Source organism: Saccopteryx leptura, chromosome 1 (assembly GCF_036850995.1).
Source record: "Saccopteryx leptura isolate mSacLep1 chromosome 1, mSacLep1_pri_phased_curated, whole genome shotgun sequence".
Classification (NCBI taxonomy): Eukaryota; Metazoa; Chordata; class Mammalia; order Chiroptera; family Emballonuridae; genus Saccopteryx; species Saccopteryx leptura.
Genome location: NC_089503.1, coordinates 259,314,473 through 259,338,128, shown reverse-complemented (window position 1 = coordinate 259,338,128; position 23,656 = coordinate 259,314,473). Strand labels below are relative to the sequence as shown.

Sequence of the window (23,656 nt, the reverse complement as noted above, 5' to 3'; positions counted from 1 at the left end):
CAGTGGATAGAGTGCCAACCTAGAACACTGAGGTCATGGGTTTGAACCCTTGGGCTTGTGGTCAAGGCATGTAGGACAAGCAACCAGTGAACAGCTAGAGTAAAGCAGCCACTTCTCATTCCCTGCCCCCTCCTCTCTCTGTAAAATCTTGAAGGAAGGGAGGGAGGGAGGGAGGGAGGCAGGGAGGGAGGGAGGGAGAGGAAGGAGGGAAATGAAATGTAGAAAAGAAAGGCTCTTAGCATAAGTAACTTTCAGCAGAACTTACTTTTTTCTAAAAGACTCCCTACCCCTGGCCTTGAGGCTGGTTTCCCAGGCTGTGGCCTTGGGCTAGTTCTGCGAGTTTTCTCCCTAAATTAACCCTATAGATAAACATTGTAAAAGAGCTTGTTCCACTGCTTTGTTTTACTGCTAGGCTTCTCCTCCTCCCCATTCCCCAATTAGTGTAATTTTATCTTTAAAAGCTGACTTCAAACTGTGTTCAGGCCGCATGATTTAAATCAGTGGTCCCCAACCTTTTTTGGGCAATGGACCGGTTTAATGTCAGAAAATAGTTTCACGGACCAGCCTTTAGGGTGGGACAGATAAATGTATCACATGACCGAGACAGGCGTCAAGAGTGAGTCTTAGACGGATGTAACAGAGGGAATCTGGTCATTTTTTAAAAATAAAACATTGTTCAGACTTAAATATAAATAAAATGGAAATAATGTAAGTTATTTATTCTTTCTCTGTGGACCGGTACCAAATGGCCCATGGACCGGTACCGGTCCGCAGCCCAGGGGTTGGGACCACTGATTTAAATGACTTAGAGCTCCTTGCAACACTCCTTTAAAATAAAGAATCCTTAATTTGGCTACTTAATTGTGTGGCAAAAATGTCTGTTTCTTGCTGTTCTGATGTAACAGGAAAGAGAAAGAAAAACAAGCAGGACAAGGCTGTGAAGTACAAATGTATCTCAGAAAAAGGATGGTGGAAGGGAAAAAGTCAGGAAATGTAAGGAAAGTCTTATTCCCCTGGGGGAGGCTCAAAACTCCAGGACAGAACGGGAGGCAATCATCTCCCCGTGGACCGCGCAGGACCCCTCTGAAAGCTGAACCGAGAAGAATATTGGAGAAATCCCTCTGGAACTTGCTCCAGAAGCAGCTGGAAGGCTTGTGATGTGGGGAAGCTGCCAACCTCCAGTGGACAGATAGATGACTTTTCTGGCAAGCAGAGGGAAGTCAGTAAAAGTTCTCTGAGCAAAGAAACTTGATACCAAGTTAAAATTTGGAGCAAGTAAACAAATCCAAAAGCCCACAGCAAGCTGAGAAAAAAATACCTGTAACCAGGATACAGTGCTAATACCCTTAAACTGCTCACAAAATTAGGAGATATTTTATAGCTTCATATTCATTTTGAAATATCCCCTAATTTTTGTGAGCAGTCTGTATATATACAGAATTATCAGAGATTAGTAAGAAAAAGATTAAATCTTCTGAAGAAAAAAGTAGATAAGACCATGAACAGACAATTCAGGGTGGTTTTTTTTGTTTTTTTGTGTGTATGTTTTTACAGAGACAGAGAGTCAGAGAGAGGGATAGACAGACAGGAACAAAGAGATGAGAAGCATCAATTATTAGTTTCTTTTTCTTTTTTTAATTTTTATTTTATTTATTCATTTTAGAAAGGAGAGAGAGAGGGAGAGAGAGAGAGAGGAGAGACAGAGAGAGAGAAGGGGGGAGGAGCAGGAAGCATCAACTCTCATATGTGCCTTGACCAGGCAAGCCCAGGGTTTCGAACCAGCGACCTCAGCATTTCCAGGTCAATGCTTTATCCACTGCGCCACCACAGGTCAGGCCAATCATTAGTTTCTTGTTGCGCATTGCAACACCTTAGTTGTTCATTGATTGCTTTCTCATATGTGCCTTGACCACGGGCCTTCAGCAGACTGAGTAACCCCTTGCTCAAGACAGCAACCTTGGGTCCACGGTGGTGAGTTTTGCTCAAACCAGATGAGCCTGCGCTCAAGCTGGTGACCTCTGGGTCTCGAACCTGGGTCCTCTGCATCCCAGTCCGACACTCTATCCACTGCGCCACTGCCTGGTCAGGCCAGACAATTCAGTTTAAAAAAACACAAACATATAAAATGGCCAGTAAACATATTTTTAGATTCATTTTAGTCATCAAAGAAATTTAACAGGCCTGACCGGTTGGCTCAGCAGAAGAGCATTGGCCCAGCGTGTAAAAGTCCCAGGGTTGGCCTGACCTGTGGTGGCACAGTGGATAAAGTGTCAACCTGGAAACACTGAGGTCACCAGTTCAAAACCCTGGGCTTGCCTAGTTAAGGCACATATGGGAGTTGATGCTTCCTGCTCCTCCTTTCTGTCTGTCTGTCTCTCTCCTCTCTAAAATGAATAAATTAAAAATATTAAATTAAAAAAAATTTAAAAGTCCCAGGGTTGATCCCGGTCAGGGCACATAGTAGAAGGGTTCGAGCAAGTTGTCCCCAGGTGCTGAGGATGGTTCCATGGCCTCACCTCAGGCGCTAAAATAGCTTGGTTGACAAGCAATGAAGCAGTGGTCCCAGATGGGCAGAGCATCACCCCATAGGGGCTTGCTAGGGGGATCCCGGTCAAGATGCATGTGGAAGTCTGTCTCTCTGCCTTCCCACCTCTTATGGATTAAAAAAAAAAGAAAGAAAGAAAGAAAAGAAAAAGAAATTCAACAGCCATAAGGATGATTGCAGACATCTGCTTTTATGGTGACAACATCTGGAAGTTCTTACTGAGCCTCAGGTATTTCCGAATCTTTATTGCCCTGTGGGACATCTTCATGATGTTCTGGACAATCATGCTATTTGGCTCCTGGGCTCCAGATGCAGAACCAAGAACATATCTTCCCAGATGCCAAGTCTCCCTCCGTTAATGGACAGCTTCAAGAATGTTTTTGAGGCCTGACCAGGCGGTGGCGTGGTGGATAGAGCCTCGGACTGGGATGCAGAAGGACTCAGGTTCGAGACCCCGAGATCGCCAGCTTGAGCGCAGGCTCATCTGGTTTGAGCAAAAGCTCACCAGATTGGACCCAAGGTCACTGGCTCAAGCAAGGGGTTACTCGGTCTGCAGAAGGCCCATGGTCAAGGCACATATGAGAAAGCAATCAATGAACAACTGTCACAAAGCATAACGAAAACTAATGATTGATGCTTCTCATCTCTCCACTCCTGTCTGTCTGTCCCTGTCTATCCCTCTCTCTGACTCTCTCTCTGTCTCTGTTAAAAATAAATAAATAAATAAAAACCATGATCTTAAAAAAAAAAAATGTTTTTGAGCCTGACTAGGCGGTGGCGCAGTGGATAGAGCGTCGGACTGGGATGCGGAGGACCCAGGTTCAAGAGGTCACCAGCTTGAGCGCAGGCTCATCTGGCTTGAGAAAAAAAAAAAAAAAAAGCTCACCAGATTGGACCCAAGGGGTTACTCGGTCTGCTGAAGGCCCATGGTCAAGGCACATATGAGAAAGCAATCAATGAACAACTAAGGTGTCACAACGAAAAACTGATGATTGATGCTTCTCATCTCTCTCTGTCCCTATCTATCCCTCTCTCTGACTCTGTAAAAAAAATAAAAAAAATAAATAAATAAAAAAAGAATGTTTTTGACTGGAAAACTGGTGACCTTCCCAGAAAGCCCAAACTCATGTGACAGCAGTTGATGTCACACCAGCTGGCTTTCCACCTTGGCCCAGAAGGAGCCTAACCACCATTGAAGTAGTAAGTCCCTCTACTACTCACCCCGGGGTGTGTTACATGGGGTTGCTGCCGAGGTGAGAAGCTGTATGTGCACAGAGAACAGAGAGAAGACCTCAGTTTGCAGCACCTGCCCTGGCCGCAAACTTTAGGGTTCCAACTGGAACAGCCCCATCAGGGGTTCGTATTGGAAACCTTTTGCTTCCTCCACCCTCATCATCTTGTGAATGGAACACGTCCCTCCTTTGCATGGGTTTCTCACTGCACCTCAGTTCCAGCTGCTTTAGAGTAGAAACTTGGAAACCACCAAGACCCGCAGTCTGTTCGTAAAAAAAGTTTTATTGGCATCCCCCCCAAATTTTCAAAATAAAAGAATAAAATGCATGTGCCTATTTAATTGACCATTTTTCTTTTATGAAAATTCCAAAGTTTGGAAAGGATTTGGAGAATATGCACAAACACTGCTGGTGGGAATACAAAAAGGCACAGCCCTTCAGAACAGGAGTGAGGTAGCGGTGAGGTGGCTACAAGAGCCTTGAAATGGTTCATATGACTCAGAAGTTCCACTAGTAGACATTGGAAATGAAGATAGCTGTAGGCAGACTCAGCTCCTGAACATTCCTGGAGGTGGCAGTGGGCAAAGTGGCTGGACCTTAGTGCTGGAGCCTGGCTGCTTGGAGCAAGTCCCTCTCTGAGCCCCAGCTTGCTCATCTATAAAACAGAAATTGTCATAGGATGCCAAAATATTAGACATATTAAATGCCTGGCATATAATAAATGTTCAGTAAATGGAACATTAGCAATAAAAACTCAATTTATAAGCATCTAAAACATAAGTGAGCCAAGGATAGAAACAGCTTCACAGAGGAGCTAAAAAACAGTTCCTAAACGCATGAAAAAATGCTTATCTTCATCTCCAAAAAGATATGCTCATTTAAATGAAGCCAAGACACCATTTTCCACCCAGATTCTTATGAGAAATTCTGAGTCAGCTGACAACCCATTCAGCTTGTGGGGAAATGGGCCACATGCACACAGGTGATGGGCAGCAACCAGGTGGGACCACACTAATGAAGAGAGCTCTGGAGACCACTGCTGGAAAGACAAGCACACATACTGGAAACCATGAGATTTCACATTGGGGGATTTACCCAGAAAGACTTGCACTTGCCTGAGAAGTATGTATGAGGTCATCACCTGTGGCATTACTTGCTAGAGGAAAGACTAGAAGCAAAATGCATCATCACTTAGACTCTAGTTAAATATAATAGATTAAGGAGCTCATCTACAATCTCTCACTGTCAATTGCAAATCACAAAACATTCTGACATCCAGAAGTTTTTGGAAAACTGCTTAATCTTCGTTCATCCCAGTGAGTGTAAATATTCATTAGTTTATCTGTAGCAACTAGCTACAGGATGCTGCCCAAATGATCCCCAAAATTAGCAGATGAAAATACCACACATCTATTATCTCAGAATTTCTGTGGATGAAGAATATGGGAGAAGTTTAGCTGGGTGGGTTCCCAAGCTTCCATAGCAGCAGTTCCCCAGGGAGCTGTGAGCCACTCTAAAACCTCTGCTACCATCTGACAGAGCCACTGCTCATGGTAAACCCACGGTTCCCATCATCACAATCTCTCCTTTCAGTGTTGGGAACTAGTAGCTTCTGGGAAACGCTTCACTGAGTTTTGGCCAGATGAGATGGGACACAAATTCATGTGCATGTCAGAGCCTGTGCTTAGAGGGTCTCTCTGTGGCTCCAACACACTCCATGTATTCACACTGCCCTTCTTCACCATGAGCCTGGCCAGACCAACCACATCAGGGGACAGGCAGATGCTGTTCCATCCAGGAAGCTACACTTTAACCATCCCATACACACTGCAAAGACCCTCCTGCCCCCAGCAATTCACTGGCATGGCCCAAGAACCAGTGAGGTCCTCACCTGCTCCCGCCTGGTTCCACGGGGCCTCCAAGCAGCCATCCAGATCACAGGACACATAGCTGGTACTGAGGGCCTTTTTCAATTCTAAAATAACAGATAACCCTCTATATCCACCAGAGAAGTCCCAGTATCAAAGGGCTTCCATTCATTCTTCACACATGGGCAAAGGATGGGGGAAATGGCTCAACCAGGAAGCCTAAATCAGCGGCTTATATAAGCCTCTCTCCATTCCTATGCCACAACAGACATAACTAGCAGATTCCCAATATCTTCACTGAGCTAGATGCTACCAGTTTTACCTCACAACACTGCACTCCAAGCAAATGCCACAAATCCATTAAGGACTTGGAAAACCTCTGGAAATGGAGGTGTTTCTGGATTTTTTTTCCAATCAGAGAATAGCCTGTTGCCATTTAAAGTGTCCCCTATTCAAGGGAATTCGTTTCTTTTTGTTTAGCTACCCACAAATGGAGCCTACATCCTTACCCTTCATGGCTCCCCGAAACCTGCTGTCACCTCTTAAACTGCTCCATTTGTCTCTTTTTCCTTTGTCTCTTTCAAATACAGGCTCTCTAGGATGCCTCCTCTTTCTCTACACTCCATCCCCATGTTGTGGTCCCTCTTGTGTACTTGGTGACATCCAAGTCAGCAATTCTGGCACCTCTATTCCTACCTCCTCCCCATCACTGGGCTCTTGGTGGCAGCCCCTGCTTGGGCCCATCATTTCTCCCCAGGACCATGCCCTCAGCCTCCTCCCTTATTTTCAGCCTGGCCACTGTCTCCCTCTGCTCACACACCCTCTATCACTCCCTGTTGCCTACCCAAAATCCAAATTCTTCTGTCATTGAAGCCCCGGCACATCTGCCTCAGAAGCCTCCAGCCTCCTCTCCTTCTGTTGTCTTTCCCTCCTTCTATGTCAGCCATGTGGATGAGGTGACATTTCCTGAATTGCCATTGTATACTGATCAGCCCCAGGTTAATGCACACATCTCAATGGTCACAGACACTGGGTCACGAGTGAACAGACAAGCAGAAGGAAGAAGATGGTACTAGAACCTTTTCCCAGGGCAGGAGATCTGGAAAGGCCTACCCCAAGTCCAAGAACTCTTGGGATCTCAATGCTAGCCCACAGATATAGAGGCAGTGATTGTTGAATGACTAAATGTGAATGTCTATCTGCACTTTTTAAATTTTGCCTCCTTCCACTGATCCTGGGAGGTCCTACACACCCCTGAGAGCCTCATTCCAATGCCCTCATCCCGGGAGCTTCTATCAGTCCCTCTAGGCTTGTCTACCTCTGTCCCAGTCCAGACCCTCAGTCGAAAGGCTAGTATTCAAGAAAGTAAGGCAATGGAGACCATGGTAGGGCTCAGCATACATAGCCATAGGTCACCAGGCTCTCTGAGCCATGAGTGATAGGGCTTACCTCCATCTATTCTCTGCAGCAGGACCTCCCGGATGACATCCTCATAGATACCCTCGATGGTCAGGGCAGAGCTGCCCACAGCAAGAACATCCCCTTCCAACTCAGGCAGCTCCTGGAATGGAGGTGGGTGAGGGGCTGGGCTGGAGGAGCAGGCTGCCTTGTGGATGCCAACTCCAGCCCTGACCCTAAGTTCTTGGGTGGCCTTGAGCCTTACTTTCCTTATCTTTAAAATAGACTCTTTGAGATGGCCCGAGCGCTGGGGATGGCTCCTTGGCCTCTGCCCCAGGCGCTAGAGTGGCTCTGGTCGCAACAGAGCGACGCCCCGGAGGGGCAGAGCATCGCCCCCTGGTGGGCGTGCCAGGTGGATCCCGGTCGGGCACATGCGGGAGTCTGTCTGTCTCTCCCTGTTTCCAGCTTCATAAAAATAAAAATTAAAATAAGTAAATAAATAAATAAAATAAAATAGACTCTTTGACCCATATTCCTTTGGGTTGCTTGCAGATTGATGAAACAAAGCACATCCCACTTCAATAGGAATACCACAGGTGTCTCTTCAAGGACTCCCCCACAGCCACTTCCTCTAGAGGAGCCTATTAGCATCTGAGGCCAACCTCTGCCTGGTCTTCCTAAGCTCTGTGTGGCCAGGCCCATGACTTCACCATTCATCTCTTTCTCACCACCTCAATCACTGACCTCCAGGCAGACTATTCCACTAATACACTAGGCACAGGCCCACCTCAGGGCCTTTGCACATGCTGTGCTCTCTGTCTGGAATGCCCTTCCCCAGTACATGGCTCATGACTTCAGCTCACTGCCTCTCAAATGTCATCTTCTCAGGAAGAGCCTCCGTGACTACAGCAACCCCTACACACACACACGCACACTCCTTCTTTGCCTCCTCCCTTCTCTGAAACCTGTGTCACCTGCTAGTATATAATGCATGTGCCCTCACTTCAGCTCTCAAGTGATAGATATTGAGCACTGTCATCAGATATTGACCACTGTCATCATGTGGGAGCCCAGTGGAGCCACAGAGCTCAGGGAACAAATGACCACAGTGGCTCTGAGAGGGAACAAGCACTCTGCCCACTTTATACAGAGACATGGATGCTGGGGTACCCTGCAGGACCTACCTGTATGTGCCCATTCACTCACCTCTTTGCAGCTTGGCTCCAGCTGGCTTAGCACAAAGGGCAAAAGGATGCAGAGCTGCCACCTGCGGATGAATCGCCTCTGTGCTGAGTCACTGTCCGACTGGAACTTCTGCATTGATACACATTGTGGCCAGTCCAGTAGCCATCTGGGCACCCAGGCCCATCACTGTGTCCTCCCCATGGACCTCACCTTCAGCACACGTCCCCTGACTTTCTCCAGCTGCTGGGCAGCTTGGTTGCAGTCCAGGGTCATGGTCAGACACTGGTCAGCCAACTGCAGGAAGGTGGCCACAGCATCGGCCATGAGCTGTGGGAGGAGGGCCTGGGATGACTCCCTAGTAGTCTACTCTCCAGCCTATTGGCTTTGTTCCTGCCCAACTGACAACTTCACAGCATCCAGTCTGTCCCTACCAGCCACTCCCTCAGCCTCCTTCTTTTCTCAAGAAACAGCACCTCTTCCTCACAGAACCTAGGGATCATCTAGTCAGTGAGGACCTATGTGCAAACTGGTAGACAGCACCCTCCCCTCTGGAGGATAGTGTCAGGGTGCCCAACCTGGGAGCCGAGAGCCAGCCAGAGTCTAGCTTCATCAGCTGCATACTCTTGAACAGTAAGCAAATTGAACAGCTATGCCTAGCAACAGTGGGTCTTCTCAATCTCCATCTCCTTTTTTTTTTTTTAATTTTATTATTATTATTTTTTGTATTTTTCTGAAGTTGGAAACGGAGAGGCAGTCAGACAGACTCCCGCATGCGCCCGACCGGGATCCACCCGGCATGCCCACCAGGGGGCGATGCTCTGCCCATTTGGGACGTTGCTCTGTTGCAACCAGAGCCATTCTAGTGCCTGAGGCAGAGGCCATGTAGCCATCCTCAGCGCCTGGACCAACTTTGCTCCAGTGGAGCCCTGGCTGCGGGAGGGGAAGAGAGAGACAGAGAGGAAGGAGAGGGGGAGGGGTGGAGAAGCAGATGGGCGCTTTTCCTGTGTGCCCTGACCGGGAATTGAACCCGGGACTCCTGCACGCCAGGCCGACGCTCTACCACTGAGCCAACCGGCCAGGCCTTCCGTCTCCTTTTCACTTACCATATCTATTAGCAGGTTTCATTCCCCTGGTCTGCAAAACACGCTTTTCCCCACCAACATCACCCAACTAGTTCAGGCCTCCTCCATTTCTGCCCTTGACAGCCCATGCTCCCCAACACAGGCAGGGCTTCTTAACCTTGAATTTGGTCACACACCAGCTGTGGCTCCCCATTGCCCTTGGGACAGAGCCCACCCTCTTAGCCCCATACAGAGGGCCCTGACCCATCTGCCCACCCACCTCACTGGCACATCTCCTACCTAGTCTGCCGTCCCTTGAAACCTACAACCCAATGTCTCTAAATTGCTTCATTTTCCCCAAAGACAAAGATGCTTTCTCACTTCCTAGCACTTATACACACTGATCCTTCTACCCAGGATATGCCCCAAACCCCATTTCTCCCACTTCTGCTCCAGCTTAGAAGTCCTCTCCTCCTGGAAGTCCTCCCAACCCTTGAGATAGACCAGGCACCTCCTCAGGGCTCCCATAGCACCTTGTACATACCCACCACAGCCCTGTTCACTGCCTGGTCATGGGCTCATGTCTATAGGACCCTAGGAGCCCAGCAAGGGAAGGCCAGGTCAGTGTCCATTACCATGATCTCCCCAGCACACACTTGACACCTACACAATGGAGGCTGCTGCCCTTGACTCCCCTCCTCCCAGCCTAACACATCCTCACCTGCTGTGCAAGATCCTGAACCCCAAACACCAGACTTCTTGCTCCAAGGAAGCCAAATGGCACCACTAACCACCCTAGTCGGCCCTGGCTTGGCTCAGCTTCACAGTAGCAAGTCTGCATCAGCTCTGGATCCCATGGCATCTCACCAAATGAGTAAACCTGTGTTCCAATGGCAGTCAGGTGAGAAAAACACTGTCAGCTGATGGAAAAGCAGGGCCCTGGCTTGTGGTGGCACAGTGGATAGAGCAGGGGTCGGGAATCTATGGCTCGCGAGCCAGATGTGGCTCTTTTGATGGCTGCATCTGGCTCACAGACAAATCTTTAATAAAAAAGTAATAACGTTAAAAATAGAAAACATTTTCATGTATTACAACCTATTCATTTCCTACCACTCATGTTCATGGTTGCAGGTGGCTGGAGCCAATCACAGCTGTCCTCTGGGACAACACCAAATTTTTATTGGGTAATGCGTAACATACACGGGTTGTTGTATGGCTCTCATGGAATTACATTTTAAAATATGTGGTGTTCATGGCTCTCTTAGCCAAAAAGTTTCCCAACCCCTAGATAGAGCATCAACCTGGAATGCTGAGATCGCCAGTTTGAAACCCTGGGCTTGCCTGGTCAAGGCACATAAAACAGGCAACCAATGAACAGCTAGAGTGAAGCAACTACTTCTTGTCCCCCATGCCCCTGCTATAAAAATCTTAAAAAAAAAAAAAAAAAGAAAAGAAAGAAGAAAAGCAGGGCCAAGCACCCCACAGCCAATTTATCAAAGGAAAAGCACAAATGGAAACACATCCTACCTCAGTTATCACCACAAAAATGCACAATGAAAGTAACAGTGAGGTATAATGTGATGGATACAAAATGGTAAAACATAGAAAAATGACAATATGCAGTGCTGGCATGACTGAAGGGAAATGGGCACACTCAGCCCTGTGGCACTTATTCCCACACCCCGATGGCCTCTCTGTGCTGGGCTCCAGGCCTGCATAAGTAGAGTAAATTCAACACCATCTGTGCTCTCAAGGAGCTCAAGGAAAGTTGGGGGAGACAGACTGTAGACAAGCAACCACAGTGGGTGTAAATGCCTTCATGAGGAGGGGAGCACATGCAGCTGCAGATGCAGAGAGGGGCCAGGGAAAGTTCCTGGAGAAGGTGATTATAAAATGGATGCACATCCCTTCTTGACCTTTTGGCTAAGATCAAGTGTAAAATGGATACTAAAGGAATTGATGGTTTCCTAATGCAAAGTAGGCATTCATTTAATATCAGAAGAACTGAGCTGACCTGCATGGAGCTGAATTCTCTGGGGACAGGATGGGCTCTGGTTAAACAGAAGAATGGCAGGAGGAAGAGTCTGGGGTAAAGGTGACTCCAGACTGATATTACTAAGTGCTACTTTTGTCATTTTACTCTTTTCCCCCACGTTTTAAACTGGGCCCCAATGACCATAGCATGATGGTCTACAATAACTAAAAAATAGCCTAGAAAAAAGTTTGGAGAAGGTTTTTCAAAAGAGAAGGTTGTCAAACAAGAAAAATGCAAAGTTCACGCAACTCTTCTATGAAGTTAACACTGGGCCCAGTGAACACTTCACCAATTTTACAGCTCACCTCCTTCCGCAGCCGGGCACCAGAGGGACTCCTACGCAGGTTGCGAGACAGGCGGTCCATGCCTTGGACTAGGAGGGTCTGCACCGCTGCAAGTGCAGCTTCTACGGTGTTCAGTAGCATCTGCGTGACCCGGGGCAGCTGCGCATCCACCTTTCTGCGCAGACACAACTCCAGGGGGCCCTGGACTACGGCTGTAAATGGAAAACACTGGCTTGGATCTCCTTCATAAGGTGTTCCGCACATGGAATCGTGGAAAGACCCTAGGCTCTACAGTGTGAGGTGGTCAGAACACGGACTCCAAGCACCCTTTCTACCCCATTTTACTGAGAAACCAAGGCTTTGAGTGTGGTGGGGTGCTCTCAGAGGTGTATGCCGGGAAGACAGAGTCCGGATTCCACCCTGATTCTTTCTATAACTGAGTGGAATGGGAGCCACCTCCGCCATCTGACTGAACAACCCGGATCAGACAAGCCACTGCTAATGCCTCCTCTCGGGACCTCGGGACCAGATCTCACCCGCTCCATTCCCCCCCCCCCCCCCAGGACCCAGTTTATATGGCTCCGCCCCGTCAAGTCACAGCCTAAAGGCCACGCTCATTTTCCCAATTAGTGCCCACCCCTCAAACCTCGCCCTTTCATTCTCCAGGCTTCCTCTTGCAGGGTCTTATAGTCACAGATTCTAGGCCCCGCCCCTTTCACCCACCCTGTTCCCCTTTTTCCTCTCAGGCCCCAACCGCGTTCCTCCCTGCCCAGGCCACGCCCTCCAGGCCACGCCCCCACCTAGGCCACACCTCGCCAAGCACCGTCCCCCGGGCCTCACCCCGCAGCTTCCCTGCCACGTGCTCCCGCAGCCTCAGCATCTGGTCCACATCTGGGCGGATCTTCCTCTCCAGGGCTGCGAGGAGCTCGTCTTTTTTGGGTTGGAAGGTGCGGAGCCCCGCGGAGGCCCCGGCCAGGATGGTGGCGTGAACGGCATCCAGGAGCTGCCCGGACCAGCCCAAGGGATCCCACCGGCCAGGAGCGCGGTAGACAGCAGATTGAGGTGGGGTGGAGGGATGGATGGAGAGAGCAACGCAGACACGAGAGATGGTGAGAGAGTTTAGGCGACAGTCGAGGGGAGAGCGAAGCTGGGTGCCCGGGTCCGGGGCCCCCCGCCCCACGGCCCCCATGTTTCCCAGCCCCACCTCTGCAATCCTGCTCATACCTCGGTCCAGGCCCAGGCCCTGGCTCGGCCGGTCCCCCGCAAGCTCAGCTGGATCTGGGCACGCAGCGCTGGCAGCAGCTCTTGCATCAGCACTGAGGTCAGCACCTGCAAGAGAGGGGACCATGGGCTCTGCTGAAGGCCCAGAGGGTTCCTGGGGGGGTCCCGGTACGGCCTTGCGCAGCACTGACCTCGGCGTCCGAGCCCAGCGTCATGTCGTCGTGGCCAAAGTGGCCTCGGTGCTGCCGGTAGAGCCGTATGGCATCCAAGAAAGCATGCGCAGCGGGGGCCTGACTTCGCTGTAGGACTGGGGGTGGAGGGGCGGCTCCTCAATACCCACTACCCCTCCCCGGCTCTCTCATCTGTCTGCTCCTCATCTGCCTAAGAGGAAGGAAGCCCTCCGCCTCCTCACCAGGTCCCAAACACCCAGGTCTCACCCACCTCCAGACCTTTGCTCAAGAAGTGCCCTCCGCAGGGAAAACGCTCCCCCAAGACCATCATCAGCCCATTAGTACCCTTTATACAATGTAGGAAAAGGCAGTTATAGATCAGGATGCATTGCAGTCCCCACTGCTTCTCCATTTAGGTACCTTCAGTCAACAACCTGCCCAGTTGTGTGTGTTGGTTCTGTTTCCCTTTATCACCTGGTTGGCCCTTCATCTTTTTCAGACCTCACCTTCGACACCCTCTCCTCTGAGAAGCCTTCCTTGATCCCTGAGAGGAAGCTTCCACATAGCTGTGTCCCCATCACAACCCTATCCTATCTACTTACTTCCACAACCCATTTTATAGATAATGAAACTGAGACTTAAAGTGGGTCCCACAGCCAACAGGGGCACAGTCCTCTGACCCCAGACCCTGTGCTCCACCACTGCCTGACCTTCCCTGGGACCCACCTGTGCCACGAAGCCGGATGCCGCCATCCAGGGCTAGCCTCCATGCACGCTGAGCCTCTGCTGTGGCTGCAGAGAAACAGAGATGCCTTCGGAAGGGGTGCTGCAGAAACAGGGGAAAGTTCACAGGCATTTCCAGGAGGGAGTCAGACTCTTCCAGAGTATGTTCGCCTGAAAGCAGACAGAGGAGGTCACATCTTCACTCATTCATTTGCTCTACAAGCATTCATTCACTAGGAGAAAATAACCATTAGATACTTAGAGGAGACTCTGGCATGAGAATTTGCTCAATATGGGTGATCAATGCTACTATAGCCACAGTATCCTTATTATAGCTCAGTTTCAGGGGAAGATGTGCCAGGTCAGGCATGAACACTTCATCCCAGCACTGTTTCCTAGCCTCTGCATCCTTCTCAACACAGTGGCCTGGGCAGCCACCAATAACCTAACCTAGTTGACATGTGATCTGGGCCCAGCTTTTGGTGGGGTGCTGGAGCCAGGCATGCCCAGGTTCAAATGTGGCTAAACTATTTTCTGTCTGTAGGGCATAGATTTCATCTCTCTGGTCCTCTAAAATGGTTGGAGGACACAATGAGTGAATTTAGTTCTGGTTAATTTATTTGGGGTCTCCTAAGTCCTCAGTGTTTTGTTCTGATTTCCAGAGTGATACATACAAACTGAAGTTAAATACAATAACCTAAGAGGTAGAAGTTCCTGGTTATCCCAGCCCTTCAACCACAGGTCCCAGGGATAATAATAGCTACTAACAGTTTGGGGGACATTACTCCAGATATTAAAATCTGCACAAAGCTGCATGGGATGCACTGCTGTGACAACATGGGGTTTTCTGGTCTGTAAGCAGCCTTTTTGCTCCTGCATATGTGTGGGATACCACCAGTCATAATTTAGTTAATCAACCCCAAGTATGGGTGTGTGAGTGGATCCCAATGTTTGCAACATCCTAACATTTCTGTAGACTGTTCTTTTTGCTGCATTTGCATCATTTAGTGGCAAGGCAGATCCTCAGTGAAGCAAAGGGTACAATTGTGGCTCTGACCCTCACTAATTGTATGATAGTCCTCAGCCTCAGTGTGTGCATCTGTCGAATGAAGTAGTTAGCGATGGGGCTGCCTGCTGGACAGACTCAGTGAGATAACTCAGACCCTCATCAGATGCATCCAGCCCAGTTAAGATGTTCCTTTCCCTGTTCCTGCACAGTGTGTCCTGGGAGGGAAGAAAAAAGGGAGAGAAGGAGAAGAGGACAGGGGAGGGAGAGGAGAAAGGGTAATGGAAAAAGAAAGGGAGGGAGGGAGGAAGCAAGATAAAAAGGAGAAAGAAGGAGGAAGGAAAAGAGAATGGAAGAAGGGAGTGAGGAAGTGAGAACCCTCCTGGAAACGCTGCACTGAACAATACAGCAAGTTTGTATGATTTCCCTACCCACCAGGGCCCATCTCCTCACATGCTTGATGGCACCAGGTTTTAAATCTTTTTTTTTTTTTACAGAGACAGAGTCAGAGAGAAGGATAGACAGATAGAGACAGAGAGATGAGAAGCATTATCAGTTTTTTGTTGCAACACCTTAGTTGTTCATTGATTGCTTTCTCATATGTGCCTTGACCGTGGGCCTTCAGCACATCGAGTAACCCTTTGCTCAACCCAGCGACCTTGGGTCCAAGCTGGTGAGCTTTCTGCTCAAACCAGATGAGCTCGCGCTCAAGCTGGCAAACTCGGGGTCTCGAACCTGGGTCTTCCGCATCCCAGTCCAACGCTCTTTCCACTGCGCCACCGCCTGGTCAGGTGGCACCAGGTTTTGTTTGTGCCTTTAGCCACTTTGATTCTGGTCCAGCGACCTACTTCTCACTCTGATGAGAGTGTGTGTTTCTCTTTCTAGAGCTGGGATGCTTACCCAGAAACAACACTGCCACCCAAGGGACACTTGGCAATATCTAGAGACACATTTGGTTGTCCACTTGGGATGGGGCTGCTATTGGCACCTAGTGGGTGGAGACAAGGGGTGCTGTTCAACAGCTTGCAGGGCATAGGGCAGCCCCCACTGCAAAAATGATTGGGCCGCCTGACCTGTGGTGGCGCAGTGGATAAAGCGTTGACCTGGAAATGCTGAGGTCGCCGGTTCAAAACCCTGGGCTTGCCTGGTCAAGGCACAGATGGGAGTTGATGCTTCCAGCTCCTCCCCCCCTTCTCTCTCTCTCTCTGTCTCTCCTCTCTCTCTCTCTCTCTGTTTCTCACTCTCCTCTCTAAAATGAATAAATAAAAAATAAAAAAAAAATGATTGGGCCCCATGTCAATAGCACTGAAGCAGAGAAACCTGCTGTTGGCATCTCCAGTTGGCTTACCGGAGTCTGGACAGAGAGTGTCCAGCAGGTGGAGATATTCACGCTGGGAAGTTAGGACTGTGTACCCTGTCAGTGCTGTGGATCCCAGAGGACGACACCCATTTTCATATTCCTACAAAAAGTATCCAAATAACTGCTTTGAGAAAGGCCTAGCTCAAGGTTTTTGAAATAATAAAAATTAAGAAAAAAAAAGAAAGGCCTAAATTGTGGCTTCCAAGTCTCAAGTAGCATCAGGGCAAGGTTTTGGGTTAGCTGGAGAAATCCTCTACCTCCACTCCTCTTTCCCCCTCCTCCATAACAGAGCCCCCAACCTCCACTGTGTGCTGGGCCAGTCCCTATTGCTGTATCAGAATTATCTTATCGAATCATCACAGCCTCTTGCCTTGTAGACCAGTGGTCCCCAACCCCCAGGCCGCGGACCGGTACTGGTCCGTGGGCCATTTGGTACCGGTCTGCAGAGAAAGAATAAATAACTTACATTATTTCCATTTTATTTATATTTAAGTCTGAACGATGTTTTATTTTTTAAAAATGACCAGATTCCCTTTGTTACATCCGTCTAAACTCACTCTTGACGCTTGTCTCGGTTACGTGATACATTTATCTGTCCCACCCTAAAGGCTGGTCCATGAAAATATTTTCTGACATTAAACCAGTCTGTGGCCCAAAAAAGGTTGGGGACCACTGTCATAGACCATCATCACCCGTTTCACAGAGGTGGAAAGTGCATTCAAGGAACACGTGACCTGAATGAATTCCCCAGCCAGAGCATGGGCATGATGCACAAAGGCCTAAATGGTTTCAGCCTCAGCTCTGATGACCCTGAGAAAGACTGGGCCTCAGTTTACCCACTTGGCACAACAGGAGATGTCCCACCCCAGGCCAGCTACACAGGGGCTTTCAATTCAGGCTAGATAATGAAGGAAGGAGGGGGGTAAACTGGTAGTGGGATCCTAAACCCAAGTTCTAGAGGCAAAAAGGACACAGGCCATTCACTCACCTCCCTGTGGCTGAACCACTCCAGGCGGCCATCCCCACGCAGGACACAGAAGATCAGCTGCCACTGCGGCGGGTGGCCCTGCAGCTGGCTCAGGAGCCCTCGGTGCTCACGGACCTGGGGAAGCTTCTGTGGGAGGAGTGGCTCTCAGATGTCAGGGGCACTAGCTGGTGTCCCAGTGTTTAGACCACCAAGTAAAGGGTGCTTGGGTATCTCCATGTGGCACTCTTATCTTTTATCAAGCACAATCATAGTATGCACTTGTTTGCAGCCCTTCCAAATATGAACTATTTCCCATATGGCCCTAACGGGATATTCCTGTCATCTCCACTTCATCAGAAAGTGGACACTTGGCCCCAACCGGCTGGCTCAGTGGTAGAGCATCAGCCTGGCATGTGGATGTCCCAGGTTCAATTCCTGGTCAAGGCACACAGGAGAAGTGACCATCTGCTTCTCTACCTCTCTCCCTCCCCTTTTCTCTCTTCTCCTCCCACAGCCATGGCTTGGTTGAAGCAAGTTGGCTAGGGTACTGAAGATGGCTCCACGGCCTCTGCCTCAGGCACTAAAATAGTTCAATTGCCGAATAACAGAGCAACAGTCCCAGATGGGCAGAACATCACCCCATAGAGAGCTTGCCAGGTGGATCCCAGTCGGTCGGGGCACATGTGGAAGTCTGTCTCTCTGCCTCCCTGCTTCTCAACAATAAATAAATAAATAAATAAATAAATAAATAAATAAATAAATAAATAAATAAGAAAGCAGACCCTTCCCGACTTGAGCCTCAGATAAGATCCCAACCCTGGCCAACATCTGGATTGCAGCCTGTGAGGGGCCCTGAAAGAAAAGACTCAGAGAAGCTATGTCTAGATTCCTGACTCACAGCAACTGTGAGATAATAAATGTGTTGTTTTAAACTACTGATCTGTAGTATATTGTTACACAGCATTAATTGATACAAGTGGGGACTGCTAGGCCATGGGGCAGGTAGTTTAACTGTGAGAAAAGGCCAGGCCTCTGTCCAGACTTTGTCCTCAGGCTGGGGGCATCTTCTTTGTCACCTGTTTCATCTCCTTTGTTACTCTTCTTACTACATGGCCACCTGAATTGTGTATTTTGTGTCATCACTGGGTCCCAGAGCAGGGCCTGGTGCACAGTTGGCGCTTGATAAATATTCGATGAATCAATTAACTGCAATTGTGATATTTTGATTCTTTGGCAGGATGGTGGGAACTCAGGTATTTGATAATGATTCTCCATATCTTTTCCCAGGTGTAAGAATTTTCATAAAAATATTGTTAAAATTTTATTGTATAAATTATATATAAAATACAAACATAAAATAAGTGTTCTATAAAATGTTCAAACTGAAGCAAGGGAAAGTCCCTCTACATTGCTTGAAACCAATTATCAGCTGTGCCCTGGCCCAGGTGGCTGGAACCAGCAGGTGGTGTAAGGTGCAGGTGGGGGTAATGCCCGGGCCCGATGATGCCCCAAGAGGGACAGGGAGAGCTCTGGGTGGGAAGGGGCTCTGTGTCCACAGTACCAGGGAGCCCCCACCCCAGGGCAGGCATAGTTGGGAGAAGAGACATCTGAGGTGGAAAAACTCAGAGCCCTGATGGGGCAGGGGACCCAGTGTCAGTAGAGTATGAGCTCTAAGTTCAAATTATGCCTCTGCCTCTTGCTGGTAATATGACCTCAGGCAGGTCACTTCGCATTTCTGTACCTTAGTTGCCTTGCTGGTTAAAGACCCATCTCCTAGGCTGGTGAAGAGTAAGTTGTACTGGGCATGTGAAGGCCCTGGGTGCCACTGCCAGCCCAGCAGACACGTGGGACTGGGACCAGGCAGCTCCAGGCTCCTTTGTTCCATCCACAAACTCTTCCTGCAACCCAACTATGTGCAGGCACTACATGGGAATGCAGGGTGAGGGTGTGAGGAAGAAAAGACAGGCCTGGTTCCTACCTCAAAAGCAGACCCAGGGAGATGACTAATGTGTGACCTGGGGCTTTGCTGGAGAAGCAGTAGGATGGAAGTCTCAGAGGAGGCGCCTGAATCAGGCGGGAGCAGTGGCAATAGCAATCCAGAAAGGAAGAAGTGGCAGCTAAAGTACAAGGAGGAATGGAAAGTGTACCAGGCAGGGGTCACTGCACATACAATAACTTGGGCATCCAGTGGCCATGCTGTGCCCTTAGTGTGGCAGACAAAGCAAGCTTTTTTCCAACCTCAGGACTTTTGCACTGGCTGTGCCCTCTGCTTAGAATGCCCTTCTCATTCTGGGCTCTAGATCTGGCTCCTTCTTTCTTTAGATCTCAACTCAAAGCCCCCATGAACCTGGACTCCATGACCCAACAGGGCTCTTCCTCTTGTTTTCCTAGCACTTATCAGAAGTTTTCCTGTGTCATGATAATGTTGATTTGTTCAGTCATTTTCCCAAATCAAACTGTGAGCCCCAGAGAGCAGAGTAAGATCTATCAGCTGTGTCCCCAGCGTCCAGCCCAATGAATGTTATAGTTACCCCAGATTGTGGCACCAGCAAGGACAAAGGCATGGCCCACCTTCTGGCCACCATTGAACCAACAACCCTGTAGCATCGTTCACTCAGCAGCCCTTCACCCCCACTTGCGGCACCCACTTTGCTATGCAGCAGTTGGCATCCAGCCAGCTCTTGGGGCGCCAGCTCCTGGGAAATCTGCCACAGTACAGAGGCCGCCAGCTGTGCCTGGTATTGGGGCAGGAAGTTCCTCAGCAGGGCATCCACCTGGCCTGCAGGGACAAGGGGACAATGGGGTGGCTGAATCAGGCCACCTGCCAGGGAAGGCAGAACAGGATGGAAGTACCTGGTGGGCTTCTACCCTCACCCCAAACACCAAAGCTACTCCACAGACATGTTCCAAAGTCTACTCACCCTTACCCTCTGTTGTTTCCATCCACGTGGGGAGGGGAGAAGGTGGGTAAGGGACTTGTCTTAATTTCTAACTGATGCACAACAAACTTGAATTGTGTAAGGCATAGAATTTAATGAGCTTCCACATATGTCCATACCCAGAAACCACCACGATCAAGATAATGAGCAGTTCCATTGCACCTAAAAGTTTTCCATGCCACCTTACGTAGAGAAATTTTCAAAATCTTTTAGAAGTCTCACTTCCAGCACATGGAAATTTTCTGGAGTGATGAAAGTATTCTTTATTCTGATCTAAGAGGTGGCCTTGGCCTGTTGGCTCAGTGCAGACATACTGAGTTCAATCCCCAGTCAGGGTACACAAGAGAAATGATCATCTGCTTCTTACCCCCCCGCCTTCTCCTCTCCAGTGCCTTGATTGGTTCAAGCATCAGCCCTGGGCACTGAGGATAGTTCAGTTGGTCTGAGTGTTGGCCACAGGCACCAAAGCTAGCTTGGTTGATCCAAGCATTGGCCCCAGACAGGGGTTTCTGGGTGGATCCCGGTTGGGACACATGCAGGAGTCTATCTCCCCTTCTCTCACTTAAAATAAAATAAAATAAAAAGAGGTGATCACACAAATGTCCAAGTTCTTCGAGCTGTTCCCATAAGATGCACTCATTTGACTATATGTAAAAGATACATTCCATTTTGCTGCCTGGAATGTGGACTCAATGGCTGGAGCTTCAGCAGCCTTTATATGCCATGAGGTTACCTGAGGCACAGAAGCCACAAATGGTAGAACCATGAGATGGAAGAATTTGGGTTGTCTAACTTTCATCCGCCTGCCTGCCACTGTACCCCTCTATAGAAGAAATAAATCTTTGACATAAGTCACTATAGAAAAAAACCTGACACTTATAGCTTACTGAAATCATTTGTGTAGTGATAACTTGCCCTTCTTTCCTGATCTAGATCATGAGTCCATCATATTCCCAGTGCCCAGCACACGGTAAGTACTCAACCATGTGTATGGAGAATGAAGGGCACTGGCCATTTCTTTTTTTTTCTTTTTTTGGCACTGGCCATGCTTTGTCTCAAATCAGATTTGTGACTCGGTGGTGGAGGTCCATACAGAGGGATCTATTGATCCCTGCCCACCTGGAAGGATTATCCCCCAAGACCTGACTGTGCCCAGGGCACCTCCCACTTAACCTATGTCCCCAACCCCAAACCCATGCCCTGAGTTGGGTTACTAGACTTACTAGATAAAAGTACATGATACCAGTTAAATGTGAATTTCAAGCAAATAAATTTTTTTTTAGCATACCTATGCCCTCTTGCAAAATTTGGGATATACTAAAATTATTCATTGCTTATTTGGAATTCACATTAATAGGGCATCCAATGTATCTGACAACCCTGAATTCACCTCTCTACCCCCATCCCTCCCCACACCCACTCACCCCTCAGGTGCTGCTGCTGCTGCTTGTCCAGGGGGCTTGAAGACCGTCCCCCCATCCTTCTGCTTGTCCCAGGATCCCCTAGAGTGAAGCAGACACCCCTCTCCACCCCAAGTCTCCCCAGGTTCCTCTGCTCAGGGGTACTCTGGGAGCAGGACAGCCTATGAGGAGCCTAGATGTTATGGAGACCAGTTCCTGGGGTCAGAAGCCAGAGCTCGGCCCCGCCTCACCCTGCACCTGTGTCCTCCTGACTCCCCTGGGGCCAAGGCCCCCGGAACTGATGATTTCTGTAGAAGCTGCTGGGGCAGCCCCGAGAGTGGGTGCAGCGGGTAGGAAACAAAAATCCTAGCTGCTTTGGAGGAGGGATACAGGGCAGGTATCTAGCAGGACTGGGCAACCAGTTGGTGTGGAGAGCAAGGAAGAAAGGACAGGCAGGGATGAGGCATGTAGGTCCTCCTGACACCTCCCTCTCTGGTGCCCACCCACACGGTGCCTGCCCCATGCAATGCTAATGGCATATAGCCATGGCCCAGCCCTCAGGAGTCCCCAGGCTGGGGAAACAGCTGTACAGACACCACACCCCAGTCCCTGGAGTCAGGGTTGGGGCTGGGGGAACAAGTGCTCGAGTCCCAGATGAGAGGAGGGGATGGGGGTCCAATGGAAGTGTGGAGACCTAAGGTAGGGCACTGATTCCTTCCTTACCCCCAACACCCTCCCCAGACCTGATGAGCAGTCACACCTCCATTTCATTCTTTAAGTGATTTTTTTTAATAGGGACAGAGAGAGTCAGAGAGAGGGATAGATAGGGACAGACAGACAGGAATGGAGAGAGATGAGAAGCATCAATCATCAGTTTTTCGTTGCGACACCTTAGTTGTTCATTAATTGCTTTCTCATATGCGCCTTGACCAAGGGCCTTCAGCAGACCGAGTAATAACCCCTTGCTTGAGCAGCGACCTTGGGTCCAAGCTGGTGAGCTTTTTCTTTATTTTGCTCAAACCAGATGAGCACGCGCTCAAGCTGGTAAGCCCTGGGTCCTCTGCATCCCAGTCCGAGGCTCTATCTACTGCGCCACCGCCTGATTAGGCTTTAAGTGATTCTTGAAGGTGCTCTTCTTCCCAGACCCCAGCCTCCCATCTCCAGTGTACCCCAAATTCCCAGCCCCGACCTCCAGCACCTTCTGCAGCTCCCAGTGCCCTCAAGGGAAATCCTGGGCTCTGCATAGCCTCCAGTCTCATCTCTCAATGACCCCTTTCACAGCCCTGCTCAGTTCCAGCACCTGCTCCAGCCCCCAAGGGCCATCTCTGGAATGCCAACAAAACAGTCAGTGATAAGCACAGGGAAAAAATGGAACAGGAGGGAGTAGAAAGAGCTAGGAGCAGGGCGGGGTGAGGGAGGAGATGCTGCACGAAGTCCTGCAAAAAGCTGGAGGGAAGAGAACTGGCACAGGGCACCTGCACATGCAAAGACCCTTAGGCCGGGACAGCACAAAGTGAGTGGTGTAAGGTTGGCAAGGAGGACACCCAAGTTCAGGCAACAGAAGTTTATTAGGGGGTCACCTGCCAGGCTGACTCATAAGGCAGAGGTCAGCAACCAGTTCTCTAACAGGTAGAGTTAAATAGGGGATTCGAGGGTGGGGGTTGGTAGTCATCAGGGGAAAAAAGGATTAACCATAAGTAAGCTAGGGCACCTTCCACACCGGGTGAGTCAACCGGGATGCCTGGGGGAAGGTGATCTGGAATGTCTTTATTTTAATGTCCTTTTGTCTACTTAAGGGAGGAGGGGGTCACGGCCCCCGCCTGCAACCCTATTAGGTGCAATGGAGGGTGAGTGAGGAGCAGATGTTAGGAGAGGAGGATAGGGGCTCCAGGTGCCACACAGGCGCATATGGGCCAATAGGAAGGGTGGTGTAAATGAAAAAGGAGCCACATGCTGAACCTGACAAGCTCAGGGAAGGCCTGCATGGTGGCCTTGCCAACTCAGAGACCTGAAGTAACCACACAAGATGATCTGAAATGAAAATTTTCCAAGTAAAACCAGTTCATGGTGGGTAGTCATGTCCTAGAGTGGTATTTTTCTCTAACAAAAGTTAATGCATACCTTAATTGAGCATGTCTCTTGTTTTTTTTGCATCTAACATACCTTTAGATGCCAAAGGTAATCACATACCTTTAAAACGTAAAATGTTATCTCTTTTCCAGCCCCTTCATGGCACAACCACCCTCCAGAGCGGAGACCACA

General features: G+C 49.3%; 1 protein-coding gene across 6 annotated transcripts; it reads right to left on the bottom strand.

Moving 5' to 3' along the window:
- Positions 1-930: 930 nt before the first annotated feature.
- Positions 931-21,555, bottom strand: NIBAN3 (niban apoptosis regulator 3). 6 transcript variants are annotated; one of them, XM_066349526.1, is made up of 15 exons: positions 21,419-21,555; positions 19,704-19,834; positions 17,077-17,202; positions 16,077-16,188; positions 13,726-13,893; positions 13,021-13,136; positions 12,833-12,937; positions 12,449-12,611; positions 11,630-11,820; positions 10,011-10,169; positions 8,439-8,555; positions 8,250-8,357; positions 7,095-7,206; positions 5,671-5,752; positions 931-1,274 (listed from the first exon to the last, which is right to left on the bottom strand). In XM_066349526.1, the coding sequence occupies exons 1-15, from the start codon at positions 21,471-21,473 to the stop codon at positions 1,025-1,027; spliced, it is 1,995 nt and encodes a 664-aa protein (XP_066205623.1). In that variant the 5' UTR covers positions 21,474-21,555; the 3' UTR covers positions 931-1,024. The 6 variants fall into 6 exon arrangements, with proteins under 6 accessions (XP_066205623.1, XP_066205581.1, XP_066205591.1 ...); XM_066349484.1 differs by lacking the exon at positions 931-1,274 and adding an exon at positions 3,618-4,432 and having other exon boundaries at positions 5,669-5,752; positions 19,587-19,834; XM_066349494.1 differs by lacking the exon at positions 931-1,274 and adding an exon at positions 3,618-4,432 and having other exon boundaries at positions 5,669-5,752.
- Between the last annotated feature and the right edge of the window lie 2,101 nt (positions 21,556-23,656).

Excerpts from the sequence above, each read along its gene's own strand:
- NIBAN3 (XM_066349526.1), bottom strand. The coding sequence starts at position 21,473 with ATGGGGGGACGGTCTTCAAGCCCCCTGGACAAGCAGCAGCAGCAGCAC. Across the intron at positions 16,189-17,076 it reads AGTGGTTCAGCCACAGGGAG|GAATATGAAAATGGGTGTCG; the intron begins GTGAGTGAATGG and ends TACTTTTTGTAG. Across the intron at positions 8,358-8,438 it reads TCAGGGGACGTGTGCTGAAG|AAGTTCCAGTCGGACAGTGA; the intron begins GTGAGGTCCATG and ends GTATCAATGCAG.